Source organism: Drosophila elegans, unplaced genomic scaffold (assembly GCF_018152505.1).
Source record: "Drosophila elegans isolate 14027-0461.03 unplaced genomic scaffold, ASM1815250v1 contig_208, whole genome shotgun sequence".
Classification (NCBI taxonomy): Eukaryota; Metazoa; Arthropoda; class Insecta; order Diptera; family Drosophilidae; genus Drosophila; species Drosophila elegans.
The window spans coordinates 24,911,740-24,933,157 of record NW_024545578.1 but is presented as its reverse complement, the minus strand read 5'-3'; the positions used below and the strand labels follow the sequence as shown (position 1 = coordinate 24,933,157).

General features: G+C 44.8%; 3 protein-coding genes across 4 annotated transcripts; 2 read left to right on the top strand and 1 right to left on the bottom strand.

Moving 5' to 3' along the window:
- Nucleotides 1-2,161: 2,161 nt before the first annotated feature.
- LOC108143226 lies at nucleotides 2,162-2,779 on the top strand. Of its 2 annotated transcripts, none has more exons than XR_005977183.1 (2): nucleotides 2,162-2,468; nucleotides 2,533-2,779. XR_005977183.1 is itself a non-coding variant. In XM_017267523.2 (2 exons), exons 1-2 carry the CDS (start codon nucleotides 2,225-2,227, stop codon nucleotides 2,636-2,638), a joined length of 354 nt encoding a protein of 117 aa, XP_017123012.1. In that variant the 5' UTR covers nucleotides 2,162-2,224; the 3' UTR covers nucleotides 2,639-2,779. The 2 variants fall into 2 exon arrangements, 1 of the variants encoding a protein (XP_017123012.1); XM_017267523.2 differs by having other exon boundaries at nucleotides 2,529-2,779.
- Nucleotides 2,780-5,422: 2,643 nt separating this feature from the next.
- Nucleotides 5,423-7,945, top strand: LOC108143224 (putative phosphatidate phosphatase). Its single transcript, XM_017267521.2, has one exon. It carries the CDS (start codon nucleotides 6,157-6,159, stop codon nucleotides 7,153-7,155), a length of 999 nt encoding a protein of 332 aa, XP_017123010.1. The 5' UTR covers nucleotides 5,423-6,156; the 3' UTR covers nucleotides 7,156-7,945.
- A 4,397-nt stretch (nucleotides 7,946-12,342) lies between these two features.
- Nucleotides 12,343-14,170, bottom strand: LOC108143221 (cilia- and flagella-associated protein 45). The gene has a single exon (XM_017267517.2). The coding sequence runs from the start codon at nucleotides 14,107-14,109 to the stop codon at nucleotides 12,496-12,498; it is 1,614 nt and encodes a 537-aa protein (XP_017123006.2). The 5' UTR covers nucleotides 14,110-14,170; the 3' UTR covers nucleotides 12,343-12,495.
- Nucleotides 14,171-21,418: the final 7,248 nt, after the last annotated feature.

Below are 21,418 nucleotides of genomic sequence, written 5' to 3'. Positions count from 1 at the left end.
GAGTATTACCTGGCGAGGAGAGAAACTGGCTTGGAGATTCCATCCGCTGGTTATTTTTATGGGATTGCTAATTGAAACGACCAGCAGATGAGGTTGGGCAGGGCACAGGGCGGGAGCGATGCGGCTCGTTAGCTTGTAAAATGAACGTCGGGCCTCGACCATTATTCGGTGTTTATTAAAATGATATTTTCATTATTTGATTGGTAATTCAGTCATTATGGTGATTTGAACGCAAACACTTAAGTTTTATGAATTTTAAAGCGATAATTTGGTCATTTGATCCAAGACTTTCAGCAGGCTTAAGAACATAATATTTTATTTATGAGCAAATTGTCAAGATTGGAGTACATAGCAAAGTAATACGATTTTATGTTGTATATTTTTTACTTTCGATTCTTATCTGATCATCTGAACCAAGGCTCAAATTTATGTATTCAACATACATTAATCTAAAATAACTTTTTGGAAAGAACTTTTACAATTATTTCGGTTAATAATAATAGGTTGAGAAAAATTTTAAATTTTAAGTTTCCCCAAAGACATTTTTTTTAGAAATTCCCTTGAAATTCAGGTGGTAATTTTTACCATTTTGTACTCTATTTTTTTTTTAGTTTTAGGGAAAATTTTCGTTTTCTTTGACGAAATAAAATTATTTTTTCACCGATAATGCAAACTTTATCTTCGTAAAAAGACTTTTCGGTGCGATCAATATTAATTTATTTATAGCACGAAATCTTTTGACCTATTGTTCCTATTAAATTCAATCAAAGCATTTTTGAAAATACTCTTTTTACGATTTATAAAAAAATGGACAAGACAAAATGTTAAAACTAAACATTTTTGGCAACATCGAATCACAATATAAGAAAAACATTTGCTATAAGTATACATTTTATTTAATTTTTGGTCAAAACTCTTTCTAATTCAATATAAACCATAGAGAATTTTATCAACTTTAATTAACGAATGTTTTTTCAAATAAGTTCACTAAAAGAGACTTGACCCTTGAAATCCGGAAACGATGTTCAGCGTGCAGAGGCCAATAAAAGCCTCCATTTTGAAGTTTGTCGCGATAAAAACAACTAATTATTGTTCACTAAAATTATATTAAACAGTAAATGAATGTTTGAATTTTTTCGGCATGCCAAATAAAATTTTAAACTTAGACTTATTTTTTAATAAATAAAAAATTGTATTCATAATAAGACTTTCAAACCTTTCGACTTTGTTGTATCATAAAGCTGACATCGGAACAATCGGATACATAATTGATAAAAATATAAGTTTATTGTTTCTAAACATACCCTCACAAAATTTGAGCATTACTTTTTTGTATTTTCAAACGTACATGTTTTATTTTATAAAAATCGGTCGACCGAATGAGAAAATTGTAGAGAATTTAATGTTTGCTTACAGGAAAATATATTTATTTTTCAAAATAAAACTAAACATACATTAGAAGCTTAAGATGTTGATGGTGCGATCGTTACTATTTCCTAATCTCACTGTTGGTTTCATAAATAAATAAACAAGAAAAAATCGTAGCCGTCGTTTGTTCATATCGCATTCATACCATTAATGGAATAAGAAGGTATATCGACAGCCAAATTTGATCTTATTGTTTTATTACTTATAATAAATGAAGAAAATGCGTATAAAGTTGTAAGCTTTCTAATAGTCATAAAGAAAAATTTGTATATAGATATGTTTAATAGTAAATAAAATAGAGGCGATTGCAAGGAAAATCTTGTAAGATATTTTTATAAACGGCGCCAATCGCGTAACGTCATAACTAATTACTGGTGGTTTGATTAATATTGGATGAGGTTTCTGGCTCTCAATCGCTTGGGTGCATTGCACGTGCAATTAATTAAAATCAATTCCAGTGGATCTCGATTAAATTGCTCAATCCGCGAACACTTAGCGTTGGAATAGGTTCGCAGACCTTAAGGGGTTTTGCGGCATGCTGTTATTGCTTCATCACCGAATCGATCTACAAACGTCATTTCGGATTGTTCACAGCTCAAAAGGTGGCCGAACTACTGCACTTCCTGTCCAAGTAGCAAGCTTCCCTCACTGATTACACCTGATTGTCACTTCGTTTCTACCGTTTTTAGCTCCAGCTCCCTTGGAGACTCACACTTTACCCGTCAACTCGCAACAACTTTTGGCGTCGCGGTAATGTCAACAATGGCATATTGTCGCAGCGCAAACAGATTTCCCCATGCTAATCGCGGAATGCCAATGCCAAGTGCTTCCCCCGGGAGGGGCACTGCCTTGCATCGAAATCTTTATCGGATCGAAACAAATGGGATCGGATCGCCAGAAGTTGCTCACTTGCGTACTGCGTCGCAGTGTTTCCGCCGATTTGCGTCCGTTTCGCTATCAGCTATCAGCTGGGCATCGCGATTTCACGCTCACACCTCGCCGAGCGAATTCCTACACCTTTCCGCTAATCAGCAATCTGGGTAGAATTGAAAACACTGGTTCTTTAATAACTTGTCTCAGCAGTTTCACTTTTTCACTAGACAGGAAGTGCTTCTTGGGTTCGCAAAGCCCGAATCCCATCCAGACATGTGCCGAGTCAGACTTTCTTGTTTACCTCAGTCAGCGAGGGACCTGCGGACTGGGGGCGTAGATGTTATTTACTTGTACCCAGAAAATCGCGAGGGTTGTGTAATCGTCGTTGCTAATAGCCGCTGGATCTGCGTATTTAACAAATTATGTCAATAATAAATTTTGATTTAGTGTCGCCTCAGTCGAAGGTGTCACCAAAGAAGCTCCCGCTGCCATATAAAACCAGAAACCTTACGATCTCGAGCCAGGCTGGATGATGACAATAATGGTCTTGAATACTCGTTTCTTGGCGCGTGCTGCGGTCGTTCATTGATACGACTTTGCACACAGACGATCTGGCCAAAGGGGCGGATCTGTTGGAGATCAGCTTACAGTGTGTCCAAGCTAGCGGTTACCGTTCTGTGTTGTGTAACGAGATAGCCCTATAATTATTAGCTATATTGGGGACAATTTGACCATCACTTCGGGATTTCGATTATCCCAACCCACAATTACTATTTTTCAAAGTAATGAACACCCAATAATTACATGGTTAAACCTCATTTAAAGTTTAGATTGCATTTCTTATTACAAAACTTGTTTCCAAATCCATAAATCAGACATTGTATAAATGCAAGTTTGTGGCTAAGCAAGCATGGCTTCAAGTCTGTTGTACTATAAAATCAAACATTTTAAATAAACTTATTTAAAATTAATTATTTGCTATTAGTTTCGATAAATAAAATTGAATTTACAATTGTAAGTAAGAAAAAACATGTGTCAGTCTTCGCTTTTACATTAATCTGCTATTAAAAAATGAGAAATCAAATTCAAAGACTTGCGTAGATGGTAATGACGGTGAATCGGTAAAGTGCTTATATCGGAATAATTTGGAAATAATTTCCACTTCCATCGGAAATTGCCCTCAAGGTGTCGACTTGGTCTGAATTAAGCCAGGAACACTTAGGTCGGCCATTTGCATTTGCATTGCCATTGTCCGACCAACTCTTGGAGTAATTTCCTTTCAGTGGGACTCCGAAATTAGCATAAATTAACAGCAAATAGTTGCAAAGCACAGCAATTCGAATGTAAATTGAGCAGCTGAAAATTGCCATAAAGAAGCCCGATTCGTAGTGCAAATACAAAGTGGCCATAAACTGGCTGCAGTTTATGTACTGCGGCTCCAACTGGGAGTCTGGCCAGTGTTTGCCTTCGTCTCCATTACCAAAGAACCCACTCCGCCCAGATCCCGCTCACTGTACTCACTGTAAGTCCGAGCAACGACCTACATCAACACATCGACTCAACACAAATGCCACAAAGGCACGCAGCGCAGCAGCAACCGTCTTAAGTCACGTCGGAATGACCTACTCCTAAGGCCACCCCAGGCAGCCGAAGGAGGTACACTCCTCCACTCTACTTCGCCTTCGCCTTCGCCTCCATCTCGCATCCACATCCACATCCACATCCACATCCAAATCCATATCCACATCCATCTGCTTGGCGTCCGCATTTCGAGCGACTCGAATGCAACTCTTTCATTATGCGCAAATGCCAAGTCGCAGGCAAACAAACCTAAGCAAACTGAGCAAACTGAGCAGAGCAAACCTTGAAACAATTCAATAGTTTCCTCATTAGCAACATTCGTGCCAAAGCCAACAGGCGACAAGAGAAGTGAGCCTGAGCGGGACTACACTGAACAAAATAACCGACTAGTTTCATTTTTAACCGACTCTGTGTATGCGACTCTAAGCCGCTAAAAAATGTAAGCGATTTTTGAAAATATTGTTTATTGATCATGATGAATAAAATTGGATATGTTTCATTAATATTTACAAAAATATCTTGCGATCAATTGTATTGTAATCGCCAAAGATATTCCCTTAACAGCAAAATAAAACGTAAGTGCCAAAAAAGTTTTGTATAACCTATAATTTTTTTAATAAAGATGCAATGTCCAACCATATCTATACTTTTCCAAATCAAATTAAAGAAATGCAAAGACTTGTTACATTCGAGATTCGGACGTTCACTTAACATTGGCCATTATTTGTTAACTTCTAAAAAGAAACATTCGAAACTAAAAACCATACACTTAGAATATAAATTTCTGATGACTAAATAGTTTTTTTATGTTTCACAGTTTTTAGTTTTCAGTTTCAGATATATAAGAAACATAAAATTACCATTTTTCCAACAAAAATTATTTTTTTTGCTTGTTGTTTTCCTTCTAAAAATGTTTTGGAAAATCATAGTTCAAAATATCTTTGATTAGAAATGAACTTGGCTCTATTAAAATTCAATTGTAGTTTCATGGTCCTTATCATGGTTCTGTTATAGTATACTTAATTTTGTCTTTCAATCATAGCTACATAATTTTTTTTCCTAATTGTTTTACCACAAAAATGGTTTTCTACTCAAGCCATAATGTTTTAAAAATAAAACAGTCCATCCAGTCCCCTCATATACAATTCTCGAAGTTCCGAAAGACCTCGATGGACTTAAAATTCCAAAAATATATAGCAACAATTCAAAACTACAAATTACTTCTGAAAAAAAAATTCAAAAATACACAACTTGTTTGTGTGACAAAGTCTGCACAAATGAATTCCTGAGAAAATCTTGTAGTGATGCTTTATGGACATTTCAGTTTTATTTAGAATTCCTATCTGAACTTAACAACTTTTAGTCTAGTGAATTTGTTTAAGCTTTCCGAGTGTACGAGCGAACTGATAAGGAGTACAAGTACCATTGAAACACAATATCAATGCGAACCGAACTGGCAGCTCTGGCAACCTTCGACGTGGTGGGCCTTCTCTCAGTCGCAGTCTTAGTCTCAGATTCAGTTTCTGGTTGGGTTCTCCGATCCGAAGACCGTAGGCCGTGGGCCGCAGCCCGCAGACAGTAGACAGTAGACCGTAGACCGTAGACCGCGTAGCCACTCCAGCGGGCCAGAGGCGAACGCCTGCTTCGATCGGGGGGCAGTCGCTACCGGCAGCTCGGCAGCGATCGTCGCCGTCGCAGTCGCAGTCTCAGTCGCTGTCGCAGTCACAGCCAGCTAGCTAGTCACATTCGTCGACGATCCCAAACAAAGCGTCAGAGCGGCCCAGAGCCCCATAGACATCGAAACGGAGTGCGGACAAAGCGGTTCGAGGTTCGTGGTTTCAGGTTCGCTGGTTCGCTGGTTCGCAGGTCCGCTGGTCCTCTGGTCCGCTGCCATTGGTTCATAGGTTCACTCGCGGTCCGCAAGGCGGTGCAGACTGACAGCCGGCTGTTAAGGTAATTCGCTAATTTCCCGCAAAGAAAAGCCCCTTTGAACTCGGCCCGGAAAGTCGTGCGCGAGTTTTTCGAAAGCAAAATCGCAACAGTGCGAGTAAGTGCGCAATTTGTGTGACAGCCGAAAAAAAATAAGCGGGGCGAATGAACGAATGGCCACAGCGCGATATTGGGCGTGAGGCACAAACAAATGTACTGTCACAGAAACCAGTGCCAAGTGTCAAGCGATTGGCCTGAACCCACGCGATAAGACCAGCTAATCCGGAAAGGCCATCCATCCATCCATCCATCCATCCAACCACCATTCGCCATTCGCCATTCGTCATGCACACCTTCAAGAGGGGCTTCTTCTGCTCGGATCTGAGCATCCGCTATCCCTACAGGGAGTGCACCATTACGGTGCCGATGCTGCTGCTGTTGATGCTGCTGCTCCCGATGCTCTTCGTGGCGGTGGTGGAGGTGATGCGCATCTGCAAGCGCTTCCGCATGCGGCTCTATCTGCGCAATTTGTGGCGCGCGGAGGCGACCTTCAGCTTCGGCTTCGTGGCCACCTACCTGACCACGGAGCTGGCCAAGCATGCGGTGGGCCGGCTGCGTCCTCACTTCTTCCAGGGCTGCCAGCCGCGACTGGACGACAACAGCAGCTGCTCCGACCCGCAAAACGTTGATCTGTACGTGGAGCAGTTCCACTGCACCAACCCCAACCTCTCCATACGCCAGATCCGCGAGCTCCATGTCAGCTTCCCGAGTGCGCACAGTAGCCTCAGTTTCTACTCCATGCTCCTGCTGGCCCTCTACGTCCACGGGGTGTGGCGCGGGCGGGGAGGGGTGCGTGTCCTGCGGCACGTCCTCCAGTTCCTGCTCCTCATGGCCGCCCTCTGCGTCTCGCTGAGCCGGGTGGCCGACTACTGGCACCACTGGTCCGACGTCCTGGCGGGCGCTCTTCTGGGCATGACCTATGCCTTCCTCACAGCCGCCTACGTGGGCGATTTAGTGCGGCGTCATCCTCGTTCCGCAGGCAGCCACTTGCCCGCCTCCCTGAGCTACAGCCACCACCTGCACCACCACCACCAGCTGATGGCGGACAACAACAACTCGCCGGCCTCCGCCAAGGTGCACTTCCTGGCGGCGGCCGCCTCGATGACCACCACCACGCCACTGGACGACATCCAGGACTCGGACGTGGAGGACTCCAGGGAAGAGTCCGAAGTCTCACACGATTCACACGACTCCCAAGAGGAGGAGGAGGAGGAGGAGGATGACTACAAAGCACAGCTGTCGCACCCCTCCACTCCGCCCAGCGACCTGACCCACGTCGTCTGAGACACCGAGACACCAAGCCACCAAGCCACCAAGCCACCAAGCCACCGAGACACTAAGCCGGAAAAGTGGCGCACGGGGGAATAATCAGGCTTATCGGCCTGCCGGCTGCTATTTCGACTATTTTTCCATTTAGAAATCGAAGCGAACAGAAATATGTGATAAGCGCGCGGCGCACTCTCTACCTGATATGCCACTGTCCACACCCCACCACCCACCTTCCAACCACCTTCCACCCACCTACAAGCAATGCCCGGCGGTTTTCGAAATCCAAAGCGATCGGTTGTGCAACTTAGCACCGATCCGGGAAATCGGTTCGGCCTTCGAATGAGAGGAATTTTGGCCAAGTGTTTCGCCAAAAGTATCCACTGCTGATACGCCAAGAGACGTATCTCCTCGGTGGCTACTGGCTGCCGCCGCAACTTGTTTGTTTGTAAACAATGCCGCAGTCACGTCGCAGTCGCCGCCGCCGCCGCCGCTGCTTTTGAAGTGGCCAGCCCGCCAACGTGGAGCTCCCCCCAATCAGCAGCGACAATCTCTGGGCAGCGACGTCGACTGCATTGCTCCACGCTGCTGGCCGATAATGCATTATAGCATTATACCATATACATAGTAGAAACGCCCGACACGAGGATGGTTGCGAGGAGAGGCGCTAGATTTATGGACAAATCAATTAAGTCGAGTTTAATTTTATTATTTGTTTTATGTTAATTTTGTTTGGCTCTCCACGGAGTTTAAGGCTTAATCTAAGTGTTTGCTGTACAGGCTGAATAAATATTTATTGCCCAAGTGATTTACGGGGTGGATCTTTTTGACATTCCAATACGTTTGCTTGGGTTTCAGCGACCACATTTCCAGGAAACCCCTTTTTGTCGAAGCGAAGGCAACTTCTGGCTAGATTGGCCGTAAACAAAGGCTAGATAAGAGCGCCGCTGGCTATCAGATAGATAGATAGATAAATAAATATGTAATTGTAGTCATACAATAATACCACTCGAACACATTCCAGCTCGCAGAGAGCGAAACGCGTATTCTTGGGCCGACTAATGGTGTACAAATGTCTCAAGCGTGTCCCTATCTAATCGGAGCTCGTACTTGTATTTCATAATCGCACAAATCGTAGCCCAAACACCCACAAGATTCGCATAGCCCAATGGATGGATGGTTAGGGGTTCGGGGCAAACTGGCGCCAACTTCGCAGGTGCTCCTCCTTATCGGTGGGACTGGATGGGTAGAAAGTGAAAGGGTTTCCCAGATGGAAAGAGCAGATACCATCGGGGGCCCATCAATCATGTCTCAGCCCGAACGACATTCTTTGATTGCCGTACTCAATTTAGGACCAATTCCCCAGCCAACTGCCTCGATGTTCAATTAAACCGAATTTTGTCTATTTATAATTCGCTATTTTTGCGCTCAATGCGCAGTTTCCACCCGCCGCCGGTGACCTACGCAAATCCATTTTGCAGCGATACCTCCCCAGCGATCCAATCAAGCGGCTTCCTCATTTATATTGATTTCCCATTTCGACTGGATATGCAAACGGACGCGCGATTGATGTCTTAAATTCGAGGCGCAATTGAGACCCATTACCCAGTCACCTAGATATGGATTTGGACATGGATATGGATATGGAGGAGCCCTTGGCTGGCTGCAGATGTACATGGCGGGGATAGAGATACCGAAACCACTTTGCTCATCCGTCTTGCGCCGCTTTGAACTACCTAAGAGCACAACAAAGGGAAAAACGCTTCTGCGGCTGCGGCAGATAAACCAGACCGCAACTACAAAAGAAAAGCCATAGAAATAAAAGACAAGACTAAAGCCGAGCAATTTACTTTTAAGCACACATATCGGGGGTATAAGCCCAAAAAAGCAGAGCCAGGGAAGAAATCACTCTGCTAATACAAAACAATTGTGTGCAATCTTGCAGATAAATTTTGATGGGAGTGGAGGACGAGGAATGCAGGGCAGACTGAGGCAGCTGCGTCTTACTTTTTTCCAATTACAATATCGATATTTTTTGGCTTTTTACCTTTTCCCAGCACGATATTTATAAATGCCAAAGAAGCGGCGACAGGCACAGTGGGCTGCGTGGGCAAAGGAGAGCTGAAAAGGCACCTTCAACGAGGATGGGAAAGATATCGAAAGTGGTCACTATCGCTATTATCAATAGTAATAAAAATTGTTAAGCCGCAGGAAAAATAGAAGACCAATTTCTTAATATATTCTGTTTAATATATTAAATTTATATTTACATCAACTTTAATAATGGAATTTTCATAGTGGTGGTGGGACATAAAAGTTTAAAAATTCCAGCAAGTTCCCAGAAACATACCGCAATATACTTCAAATATTCATCAAATATAAAATAATAAAAACTTTGTTCTAGAGCGATATAATTTGTTCACCCATCGATAGTATCGATAGTGCTATCGATGGTTTTACCAACCCTACCTTCAGCATTTACCCCGATTTTCACCACTTCTTTCCACAGTGCGTGCAGACTCCCTCGCACATCGAGCATAGTTTGTCTCCGCTTCTCTATTGACATTTCCTCAAAACTTTTCTCATCAATTCACTTGGCAGTGTGTGTGCTGGTACTTGCAAATACGACAACGTTTATTGTCATTGGAATTATTACGGCCATATGCGAGTGGCAGGCAATCCCAAGCCCAAGCCCAAGCCCAAACCCAAGACAGAGCCCCCTGTGCGGGTCCCCGACATGTCGTAGGTAGGAATCACAATGGTTGCCAGGGGAAACCTGTTCCTCGCCTTTCCTCGACTTTTCCTTGCCTGTTGGGTGGAAGATGGGTGGTGGTGGTGGTGGTGGGTGGTAGGCGGTGTGGGTCTTATCTTGCGTATTTTTTTGGCGTATGCGAAAATTTAACGAATCATGAAATACGATAATTGAACCATGCACAAGAGTTCGTCGTTGTCGTTGTCGTTGTCGTTGTCGCTAGCGGTGGCATCTCCACTCGAGCTCCAGCTTCATCTTCGTCTACGTCTTCGTCTTCCATTGTTTGCTTGTGTACGCTCAGCGTATGTGTGTGGCATAATAAAATTTTATTGTAGCCAAAAGTTGGCTACCACTTTTTCCATGGCACCGAGGCAGTAGTTTTTCCCGCACCCCTACCCCCACCCCCCCGCGGGAACAGTGGACTGGGAAGGTGGCCTAAACGCCCACATAGTTGGAAATTAGCGTGGTGTGGGCGGGCTTTTCTGCCGCACGCGCAACAATGTCGCATCGTCATCATGGCGGTTCTTTGATTTCGCCTCGCCAGTTACTTTTGGCTGGCAATTTAATGGCATACTTTCGGGCTGTGGATCGTCGTCGAACCTTTTTGGAAAATGCGGGGATCTATATGTTAGACGAGATAAGGCCACCCAAAACAAGTTTCGTTCCCGCCATGGGTAGTATGACCACGGCGAAGTGGATTTTGTTCCGAAACCTTATAGTACTTAAGTGAATATATACACATACTTTGGGGCGCTAGTTGACCGTTTCTCCACGACCGCCCGATATTAGGCAACCACACACACACACACACACAACAACACACGTCCAAGTTTAAGTGCAGTTGTACTTGATTTGGATAACTATTGCTTCAAGAACAGGGATTAAAACCGAATTAAATATTTGTTTTGATTGCTTTTACGGTTACCACCGATATAACTATTTCGATTACGGTTTCGGTTTTGGTAAACATTTTTTATTTCGGTTGCGGTAGGGTACCGGTATTGTAGGGTTATAGAACCGATTCAAATAAAAATAATCTTTTTAGCAATATAACTATTAATTATTGCAAACAATTAAAAATTAGAGCGAATAAATTGCTTGAACGTAGAATGCTAAGTTTCTAGAAGCTTTGAACTGTTTCACATAATCAAGAAAAGAGTCAAACTTCGGCATGCCGAAGTATATATACCCTTGCAAATATTGCAATAAATAGAAATTCCTAAAAACATCTAAATTTAGATTTATTTGCGTATATGTCTAAAAAAAATGAAGCTATGATGGTTTCAGCTCAATTATTTTCAGACTAGTTCGCGTAGAAACGGACAGACGTACAGACATATGGACATGGCTAGATGGACTCTTCTAGTGATGCTGGTCAAGAATATATTTACTTTATAGGGTCGGAGATGTGAGTTTTTCTTCTGAACTGCTCGCTGGTGAACGGTGCCTCTAAATATTTCTTTAACTATGCAATCGTAGTGAATGGTGATTGCGATATATAACATTGATATGAACATATATACAAATGTTCAAAGAAACATTTCCCATTGAATTTAGAAAGGCTTTGTAGTTCAATTAAGACAAAAACGTTTGTTTTTTCAAAAAACTTTTCTAAATTCAAGTCATATTTTTCTAAATTTTGTGGTTACTGCCACATTTAAAAAAATGTTGTAATGCTTTTTATAAAGGCTTTGCTTATATTAAAGACAATCATTTTTTAAAAACACAGGCGAATCGCCATTGGCTGAAATTCATCTTCGATTTTCTTGAATCAATGGCGAATTTCTTAAATCAAAGACGATTTTTTGTCTGTGTGTAGAGCCACCATCAGTCAAAGGTCTCATTGGCGTGCAGAATTTTTTGAAGGTGGTGTTTAACTCTTTCAAACTGTTTAGAAGTTTTTTTTCCTGATTTAAGTTTATTTTAATGCTATGGATCAGTGGTTAAATGATTATCTACACTTTGAAATAAATAACTTATATTGTATCTACTGCGTATTCAAATTGCAACCTGGGGATCCTCCCAAGCCTCCATTTCTCTTTCGTATGTCACGAGTTCAACCGAAAAAACATCGGCTAAATATCGTACGTAAATTCGTACATTCTACCGGATAATTTTTAACACGAAAACCCTACGGACCATCTTTGAAAGAGATGGTAGATGGTGGATGGTTTCTTTTTCCTTTTTTTCTTTTTTTTTTTGTTTTCACAGGTGAAAATCGGATCTGAGTACACCCAACGGTCGACTTAATTACAAACAAAAGCAAAACAATATCGGTTTTTCATTAATTTATTTTTTTATCGTGTTTTATTTGATTATAAAGAATTTGTTTTTACTTAAATAAATTTTTTTCTTAGGCAATTCTTATATCTGAATTGTAAATAAATGTATTTTGAAGAAGGTTTTGTCTAATTTAAAAAAAAAAACGTTGCCTAGAAATTGAGTTTTTTTTTAATAGACAAAATTATCCATACCATTTAGTCAATGGTGGAAATGAAAAGCTCTTATAATACGAAAATTGGTTACAAATGAGGACATTTTAAACTTGATTTTCCTTAAAGACCGCTTTTACTTGAACAAAGCTTAAAACTCAAATCGTTTCCACCTCAGCGGATGCGATTGCGCGTGCTCTGAATGCTCTTCAGTTGCTTCTCCACCTCGCGCAGGTACTTCTCCGGCAGGCAGTGGTCACGCATAGCGGCGATCTTGGCGCTGATCACCTGCCGGATGTTGGCGTCCCGCTGCTTCTCCTGGTCGAGCCACTTCTGGACGCGACCGGCCTCCAGCTCGGCGAGGCGGCGGCGCTCGGTCTGCTTGTCGGTCATCTGCTGGCGCAGATCCTGGCGGTACGCCTGTCGCTGGGCGTCCCGCTGGCGGTCCATGGCCCTCTGTTTATCCTCCTCCTCGCGCATGCGATCCATGACCTTGGCGAACTCCTCGCCGGCATGGGCGATCTCCAGGGCCAGTCGCTGGCGCATTTCCTGGGCCTGCTGGGCCCGCGCCTCAAGCAGGTCCCGCTCCGCCTCCCTTTTGGCGATGACCGCCCCCTTTTCGCGCTGGCGGTACTCCCGCTCCACCCGGTCCCGCTCCTTCAGATACTTGAGCTCCTCGTTGGTCTGGCGCGTCTCCAGGACTTCGGCGGCCGCCGTGAAGATGCGCTGCTGACGACGCTCGAACTCCTTCTTGGCCAGCCGTTGCATCTCCTTGAGCTGGCGCTCCTTGTCCTGCTTCTCGCGCATGTAGGCGGTCACGCGGAGATCGGCCAGTCGCTCCTGCTCGCTGAGCATGGTCTTGAAGACGTTGGACATGTCCCTGATGCGCTGCAACTCCTCCCGGAAGCGCTGCTTCCTCAGCTGGGCAAAGGCCCGCTGCTGCTCCTCTTGGCCGCGCAGGAGCTCGGTGGCACGGCGAAGTTCCTTGGCCTCGTCGGCAACCCTCTTGGCCTCCAGGTAGCGCACATTCTCGCGCTCCGCCAGCTGCTGGCGGATCTCCTGGGCGGAGCGGTTCCGTTTCTCCACCTCCAGCCGCTCGCGTTCGTCCTCGGCGCTCAGCTCCTTCTGGGCCCGTTCGTTCACCATGCGCGCCAGTCGCTCGTCGTCCTCGCGGATCGCCTTGGACAGCAGGTGCTTCTCCTGGATCTGGGCCTCACGCACAGCCTTGCACTTGGCATCGAGGATCATGCGGTTGACACGCTTCACCTCCTGCTCCTGCTCCTGGCGGGCCAGGAACGCCCGGCTGAGCACCGATTGCTTCTCTTCCAGGACCTCGCTGAGCAGGACCGCCCTGTCCTCGGACACCGTTCCTCCCTTGGCCTCGTCGATGGCCTTGAAACGGCGCCGTGTCTCCTCCACCAACTGCAACTGCTTGCGATGCTCCTCCTCCTGCTGGTCGATCCTCTGCAGCTTCTCGCTCACGGTCTCCAGCTTTCCCTGGTCCTTGAGGCGCCGCAACTCGCCCGCTCGGAGCACCACCTGCCTCGTGCCCTGATTGCGTTTCCGCTCCCGCTCGTTGCGCTTGAGCTGCTTCTGGTCGTAGGCCGCCGACTGGTCGCAGGCCGGCCTCCGAAAGGAGGCGAACGTGGTAGAGGGACGAAAGCCAACCGTGGACGGATGATAGGCCGCCGTCTGGGCCCGTGCCCTGGCCCGCAACTCATTGGACTTCTGCTGCAACTGCGACTCCGCGCTCACGAACCGCACATTGGATGCGGAAAAGCAGGGCATTCTTCTTAAAATAATCGAGCCAATGAGGTGTGAACAACCCGAGTCGGAGAACTAGCTCCCAGATGAGGACCTCTGGTCGTAAATGAGTGGAGACCCATGGGAAAACCGAATTCAATGCGCGTTGCTGGGACAACTTGTTTGGGTAACAAGCAGCGGTGGTAACCTTGGAGGTCCATCGCGTAGCCATGCCACCCGGAACGAAGTGCGAAACTATTTAAAAAACACTCCGGCTCGAGGGGGAGAGGTGGGGTAAGGGGTGCGCCAGGATGGAGATAGCGGGAGTGGGCATCCGGCGGCTTTGAATTGAAATACGCTTCCCGGAAGCTTTGCCCTTGATTCCCAACCGCTCTTATCTTCCCTGCCCACTGGGCGGGCGCATTTAAACATCAAAAATGCAACCAAGCATAAATTTCGGGACTCTGCGGCAGCGCCCAATGATTTATGCGCCTTGTCCAAGGACAACACACACTCAAATCGGTCCCTTCCCCTGCCAACGAGTCCAGTTCGGTCCAGTTCGGTCCAATGATGTGTGCGAATGTGTGAAAGAAGTCAGCAATTATGCGGCATAGAAAAGCAATAAGCCAACAAAATTCACACATTGTGGCCGGAGCCCAGAACTGGACATTTGAGATATCGTGGAGGAGGCCCAACATCCACATTGACATCCACATCCATACATCCACATCCATACATCCACATCCACATCCATATATCCATCCATCCATCCGTCCATCTTTGCAAACCCGGGACGCCCAGCTGGCCAGCGAGGCGTGTTGGAAAGTCTAAGCTGGCAAAAGTTTACGGCCACACATACAAATTAACTTGACCGGAGCCCAGAGCCACGCCCACATTGTCAAACACACACACACACACACACACACAGAGGCGGAGGCGAAGGACTAGTTTCTGATTTCCGAGCAGCAGCCATTTCAGCTGACTTTAATAAAAAGTATTCCTTTTTTCCCAGCTGCACACACACAAAAACTTTCTCCTGTGTGAGCCCAGTCTCTAGTTGGATGCATTGAGGCGTTAAAGTCAACTTAAGCTGGCTGGGATTCGGATTGGCCCACAGGGGAAAATGCGTTGCCAGCCAGTTGCCGCAAATGTAAATTGACATTTTCGAGTGCACGATTGAGCAAATGAACGCTTTTTTCTGCCCTCCTTCGGCGACTCATCCTCCCTCCCGACTCTGTCCTCCCGCTCTGTGTCCCGGGGTAATGACAGTCAAGTTGTTGGATTAGCACCCTGAGCCTCCCAAGAACACGGATCGAAGAAAGGTCATGCCTGGGCTGCTTGATTATATGCAAAGCATTATGGGCCGGACCAGGGAGTTGAGGCTCAGGCAGGGTAGCCGGAGGACATCATTAGCATTCCTAAGTCCGAGCTCAGGCCATAATTTATGCGCCTAAGTTGTGTTCCGGTTAAGTTTAGTCCGCCCTACCGCCCCAGCACGCCTACTCCGTTAATTAAACCCGATGTAAGTCGGCTTGTGGCCAGGGATTAGTCGCAGACCACGCATAGATTAAGGCTTCCCATGTTCTGGCCAAGATTCCAACTTCTTTTATCTCCGTCCTTGCAGGTGGGTCTCCCACATGTATCCCATAATTATAGCCTCCGTTCTTTGATCCCATCCAAACTGCAGGAAAGACAAATGTTTCTACTTAGGAAAATCTGCCAGAATCAGAAGCGGAATCAGAATCGGACGGAGACGGAGACGGAAACTGAAATTGACAGCGCTCAGACTCGAGCACAAAACTTTCTCCGCCTCAATGTGCATTTCCGAGCGTCATGTCAAGCTGAAGGAGGAGGTGGAGGTGGTGGGACTGGAGGAGGACCCAAAGGGCCCATTACAAAGGCTTGAGGCCTTCGAATGCCTTTTGGCATATGATTCATTTGAGGTCCGTCGGGGAAACTTTTGCAGCAGACACTCATATCCTCTCTCGCCCAGTGCTCACTTATTTGCATAATATACGAAGGAATGGGGCAGCCAGTAGCCATCACACTCTGCTGTATAGAAATGTTTGCCCTGATAGACATTCGATTTCCGGTTGCATTTTCATAAACAAGCCAAGAGAGATTTTTTCCAACTTAGCATGAAATATTGATCGCCTGCCAGCTTTCAAGTTCAGGGCACCACCCATCCACCCATCCACCCATTCAACCATCCAAAGCCATTCCTTACAGTTTCCTGTCATCGTCTGAGGCCGGGCAGGATAAACATGCTCACATTTATATCCCATGGAGCAGTTTCTCACATGCTAGGTTTTCCTATTTCGTGCGCTCGAAATTTTTATTTATTTGATAACATATTTCGCAGCCGCACCGTTGAACTTATGTTTTGGTCAATTTTTTACTGCAAATCCCGGCCATTTGCATCTTTTCGCACATTTTCATTGCAAATTAATTCGGGCTGTGGCACATATTTTATGAGCAACCTTTTCTCTGCCCCCCCTAAGTTGATTCATGTGTGGCATATTTCTGGTCCAGAGCTCAAGCTAACCCAAATCCCCTGATTGATTGATCCGAATGACACACAGAACTCTGCGCCGGATAGGTTTATTTGCTCGACTCGGCCACTTGCCCCCCTCAATCAGCTCGAATCGAAAGTCCCTGAATTGAGCCAATTATTTTGCCCCCTTGTGGCAGAGCCTCTGACTAATTAAAATGCCCAAGTACCGCTCAAGAAGAAATATGATTTGACTTGATTCGAGCGATGCCGCCTTTATTTACTATCAATCAAGCACTCTGACCCAGATACGAGTGTTCCGGCATGGAAATCTATCGAGAGTCGCGTGGGAGGCAGGCCGACTGGCGATGAGTTCAATTTCCCATGATGGATGAACAAGTGGCAGCTTAAACTTTCCAACTCTTCCCCAAAGTTCACCAGGGATTGCCCTTCAGCAATTGCAGCCGCATCGCCATACAAAGATTCGTTGGAATACAGTTTTAATCATTTCGCAGTCAAACTGGTTCCTTTTTCTTTCTCTCTCTCCGGCGAAGATTCACTCGTCTCGCGGGCAGCGCAAAAAATATAATTTATATTGAATCCGGCGCACAAACAAGTCATTAAGCATATTTGGACGGTCCAGCAGGGGATGGCCCAAAAACCCAGGGACACTGACATTGTGCCGCATGTAAAAATGAAATTTATGAAGACTTCGGAGGAGAATTACGGTGGATGTCCATGTCCCTTCAGTTTATTTATGGCGGCGATGATAAGATGTCAGGTTCTTCTGTTCGCCGTGAGTCACTTGGTCCACATCCACCTCATCGATGCACAATTTGTCGTTAATATCTGCGGTTCGCAATAGACTCCATAGCTCCGCCACAACCAATGGATAATTACCTCGATTTGAATTCACTGCAGTGGCTGTCAGATGAATCAACTGCTAGTTCGCAGAATTCAATTGAAACGATTTGAATTCATATGCACAGGGCATATTCCGGGGGCCGGAGTGGAAACCACATGCGTACGTGCGGAGATCCCTGGCTCACTCAGTACCCAGTATATAGATATGTAGATGCCGTGTCAGAGCTTCGACTTGACGTTGGCGCCGCCCATGGCCCAAGATCCCAGCCCGATGACGACGGCGTTGCGATTACGTGATGTTTTAATCAATTTTTGTGTGCCGCATTCGCAAATTGACAGGCAGGCGGGGGCGGAGGAGGAGGAGGAGGAGGAGGAGGAGGGGGCCAGAACGCTTCCATGTAAACAAACTGTGGATGGCAAGTGCAAAAATGAAGGCAGAACTGCTGGCGAAAATGTTTATGCAAATTCACAAATGTTTTAATTGATTAACGAGCAGCGAAGTGTGCCGAGAACTCTTCCTCCTGCTCTTCCTGCTGTATTCTCACTGTTGTCATTCCATATTCAACGGAAATATAAAATTTTTCTGCTTCTTAATTTGCCCCAATAAGTAATATTGATTGGCAAACATGAAATTTCGTTGTACTTTTAAAAGCTCTGATTAAAAAATTGTTATACTCCCTCCACTTAAAAATAGTCAAAACTGCCTCAATCCAATTAAATAACAAGTTAAGTATTTTAATAACACAATAGTTACAGCACGGAAGTGGTAAATTAATAACGAATAGTTACCTCTCTTTGAGGACAGATATATAAGAAAAAGATAATAATAAATAAAGTTTATCAAAAACGTTTACAAGTGTTGGCTTGACTTCCAGCTAGTGAGACTGACTACATAAATTTGTCTGTACTATAATAGTGTTTACTTTTTTATTACCTTTGATTAAGATCAGATATATTAGAAACAGCTAATAACAATAAATAATTTTGGTGAAACCATTTCCAAAACTAAGTTAATCAAAAACGTTTACAAGTTTTGGTTAGCTTGAGTTACATCTAGTGAGATTGACTACATACATTTTCCTGTACTATAATAGTCTTTACTTTTTTTTGTGAATGATTTGTGGACCTTGCTACCCTGCACGATGCAGTTGAGAATTATAGGAACCAAAATTATAGGAAAAAAAAACACAAATTTTAAAAGTGAGCCACAACAAAAATGTTATAAACATATCACATTACAGGGACCATTTTGAACATCAAGAGTGAAATCAAACTTGGACTTCTTAATAAGACAAACTATTGTCAGTTCATTATTTTCCATAAATCTACATTTTTGGTTGCGAATAGTAGTTTGAGCTATAGATGAGTTACGACTTTTAGACAGGTATGGACAAATTACCAGGGTAAATATTACATCCCATATAAATTCAAGAAATTTAGAGATTATGGAAACGTTTTCATCTCCCCCATGAAACCTAATTACCTATATAGCCAAGTCTCGATCCCCTGGCCGCAGCTGTCGCCCGCCTGAAGCACGGCGGCTGTGGTCACTTCGCTTCCCTGTCCCGTCCCGACGGCACCCATTAAAACCAAGACTCAAACTTGACCGCCAGAGCCGACAACGTCAAGCGCTGCGCAGACAACAACACACGTTCGCCAAGGGGTTCTCCGCCCGGAGGAGCACAAGTTGAAAAACCAATAAACAAAAACCGAAGTCGGGGGAGCGGCAAGGAAACGCACTCCGAGGACCGTTGGGCCGTTGGGAAATAAATTACATACAAAATAACTGCAGTACATGTAAATAAAGACCCCGCAGGCGCCCCACCTCGCGTCCCCTTCGTGGCAATCCTGTCCAGTCTTGGGTGCTCCACTGGCCATGTCTGGCCGACGTCAGCGTCTCATCAACTGGCAGCCCAGTAAAAAGTCAGCCATTGTCCTGCCAGAGTGTGTGCCTGGGACGACCAAAGGACTTTCATGCTTGCCACATGGCTACTGTCCGGGGTAGCGACATTTTGACGGCAACCCAGGAGTTAGGGAGCGTCGGACTTGAGGCCCGATGCCCGGGGCCAGAAGTATCACTTGTCAGATTAATTTACGTGTTTGTCCTGCCGCCGCAGCGGAAAGAGCCACCCAGGACATCCAGGACCCCCAGACCCCAGACCCTAGACTGCTGTCCTCAAAGCCTTGGCCCTGCGTGCGTCCTGCTGTTGCTGTGGCTGTTGCCACCGCTTCTGTGGTGTTGCACATGCAAAAAACCGGAGCTGAGGCATGTCGCAGTCGCATTTGCTTGGAGTGGCCACCCGGCAGACCGCACTCCAGTTCCGAGCGCTCCTGCCGAGCAGACCAGGCCAATGTTGTGTCCTTTAATGTGCTCCAAATTTAAATGGTCAAGCCTTGCCCCTGCCCCTGCTCCTTCCCCTGCCACCGGGTGAAGTGTGCCCAGACCGTATATAAATGCGGAGTACTTTAATATTACCAGAGAAAATTGGAGCTGGTCGGCCACGCCCACACGGTGTCGCCTTGCCGGGGACCTCAATCCTGCCTCGTACTGCCTTGTTATTTGGCATTTTTCAATTTACGACACAGGGAGTGGAATAAAGGCAGATGGAGTGAAGGGAATCGAAGGCAGTGGGCTAACGATTACATAAATAAAGACAAAAGTCTTGCTAAAACTTGAACCTTTTAATGTTTTAAGAGACTCCACTAGTAAAATTGTTGAATTCGAAACGATAATCACTGTGGATTGTAGTGATTGTAAGCTATGTCTCACTACGAAGAAAAAAGTACTTCACATTAAGGTAAACCATTACATCCCTTAGTATTGATAAACTGCATTTTAATAAACACATTAATAGCTATGATAAACTAAATTTTTTTGGCTTAAGTTATAGCTTTTTAACCCACTGTTGTCATGCCCTTCCCCGTACAACCCATCCTGTTCAATGTTTGATTTCAAGTTTTAATTTATGCAAATTGTTGCTATTTGTTGTCCTTGTTGCTGTTATTTTTACACATGTGTTCGTCTCCCTTTCACCGCCCAGCCAGCCCCCCCTTCTCCCCCGTTTGTCTGTTAATGTTTGCTTTAGACGAATTTAAATTTTCTGCCACAGCCCCATCCGCAGATCCCTGGCGGTCCTTGTCATCCTCCTGCTGCAACTCGGGCTCACACAATCAATTGCAGCCTCCTCGCTCCTTTCGGTCCGATGCCATCGATAAGGATAATGGAAAATTTATTAGTTTAATTGAATTTCTAAGGCGGAAGTTTTACGTTTACGTAATGATATCGTCCTCGTCCTCGTCCTCGTCCTTTCGCATCCTTTCGCATGCCAGGACACAGGCTCCTTGTTGTCGACGGTGGCTGCGGCGGTTTGTGTATACATGTCTCCATCTCCCCCACAAACTGCGTGTGTGCTTTTAGTTTGGGGCTTCGTTTGGTCCGATAATTTATTAATGAATGCATTTGCCTACCACTTTTTTGGACTCCATCCAGCACCATTCGACGGCACTTGAACTTCCACACCATGAGAACACAGACATTCAAGGCACTGGCAAAATGATGGAGCAGTAAAAATATATCTCTGGCTATTGGATGCCAACTTTCATATTGCATATTTAAATAAAATACTTTCACTTTGAATTAAATTTATTTTCGGTACTGATTCGCCCTCAGGGGTGTTTTGTTTAAATCAAAGTGAGTTACACTTTTATTTTTCAAAAATAAAATATTTAAAATGTGATAAAAATTACATTAACATGTTTTTGTAAGTATGTTAATATTTCGAAAAACAATGATACAATAAATATTTTAGTGCTTAATTTTACTGTAGGGTATTTTCTAGGTGTAATATTAATCCTGATGCAATTTAAATTACCTGAGGACTTGTTCACATTTTAAAATTTAAGTGTAAAACATTAGATTTTAAGTATGTATATACATTAAATTTGTTGAATAATGACCCCATGAAAACATTAAATTAAATTTTGAAAGTCTTTAGATAC

Coding starts and splice junctions, on each gene's coding strand:
- LOC108143226 (XM_017267523.2), top strand. CDS start 2,225: ATGCTAATCGCGGAATGCCAATGCCAAGTGCTTCCCCCGGGAGGGGCA. Junction 2,469..2,528: donor TCCGCTAATCAGCAATCTGG/GTAGAATTGAAA, acceptor CTTTTTCACTAG/ACAGGAAGTGCTTCTTGGGT.
- LOC108143224 (XM_017267521.2), top strand. CDS start 6,157: ATGCACACCTTCAAGAGGGGCTTCTTCTGCTCGGATCTGAGCATCCGC.
- LOC108143221 (XM_017267517.2), bottom strand. CDS start 14,109: ATGCCCTGCTTTTCCGCATCCAATGTGCGGTTCGTGAGCGCGGAGTCG.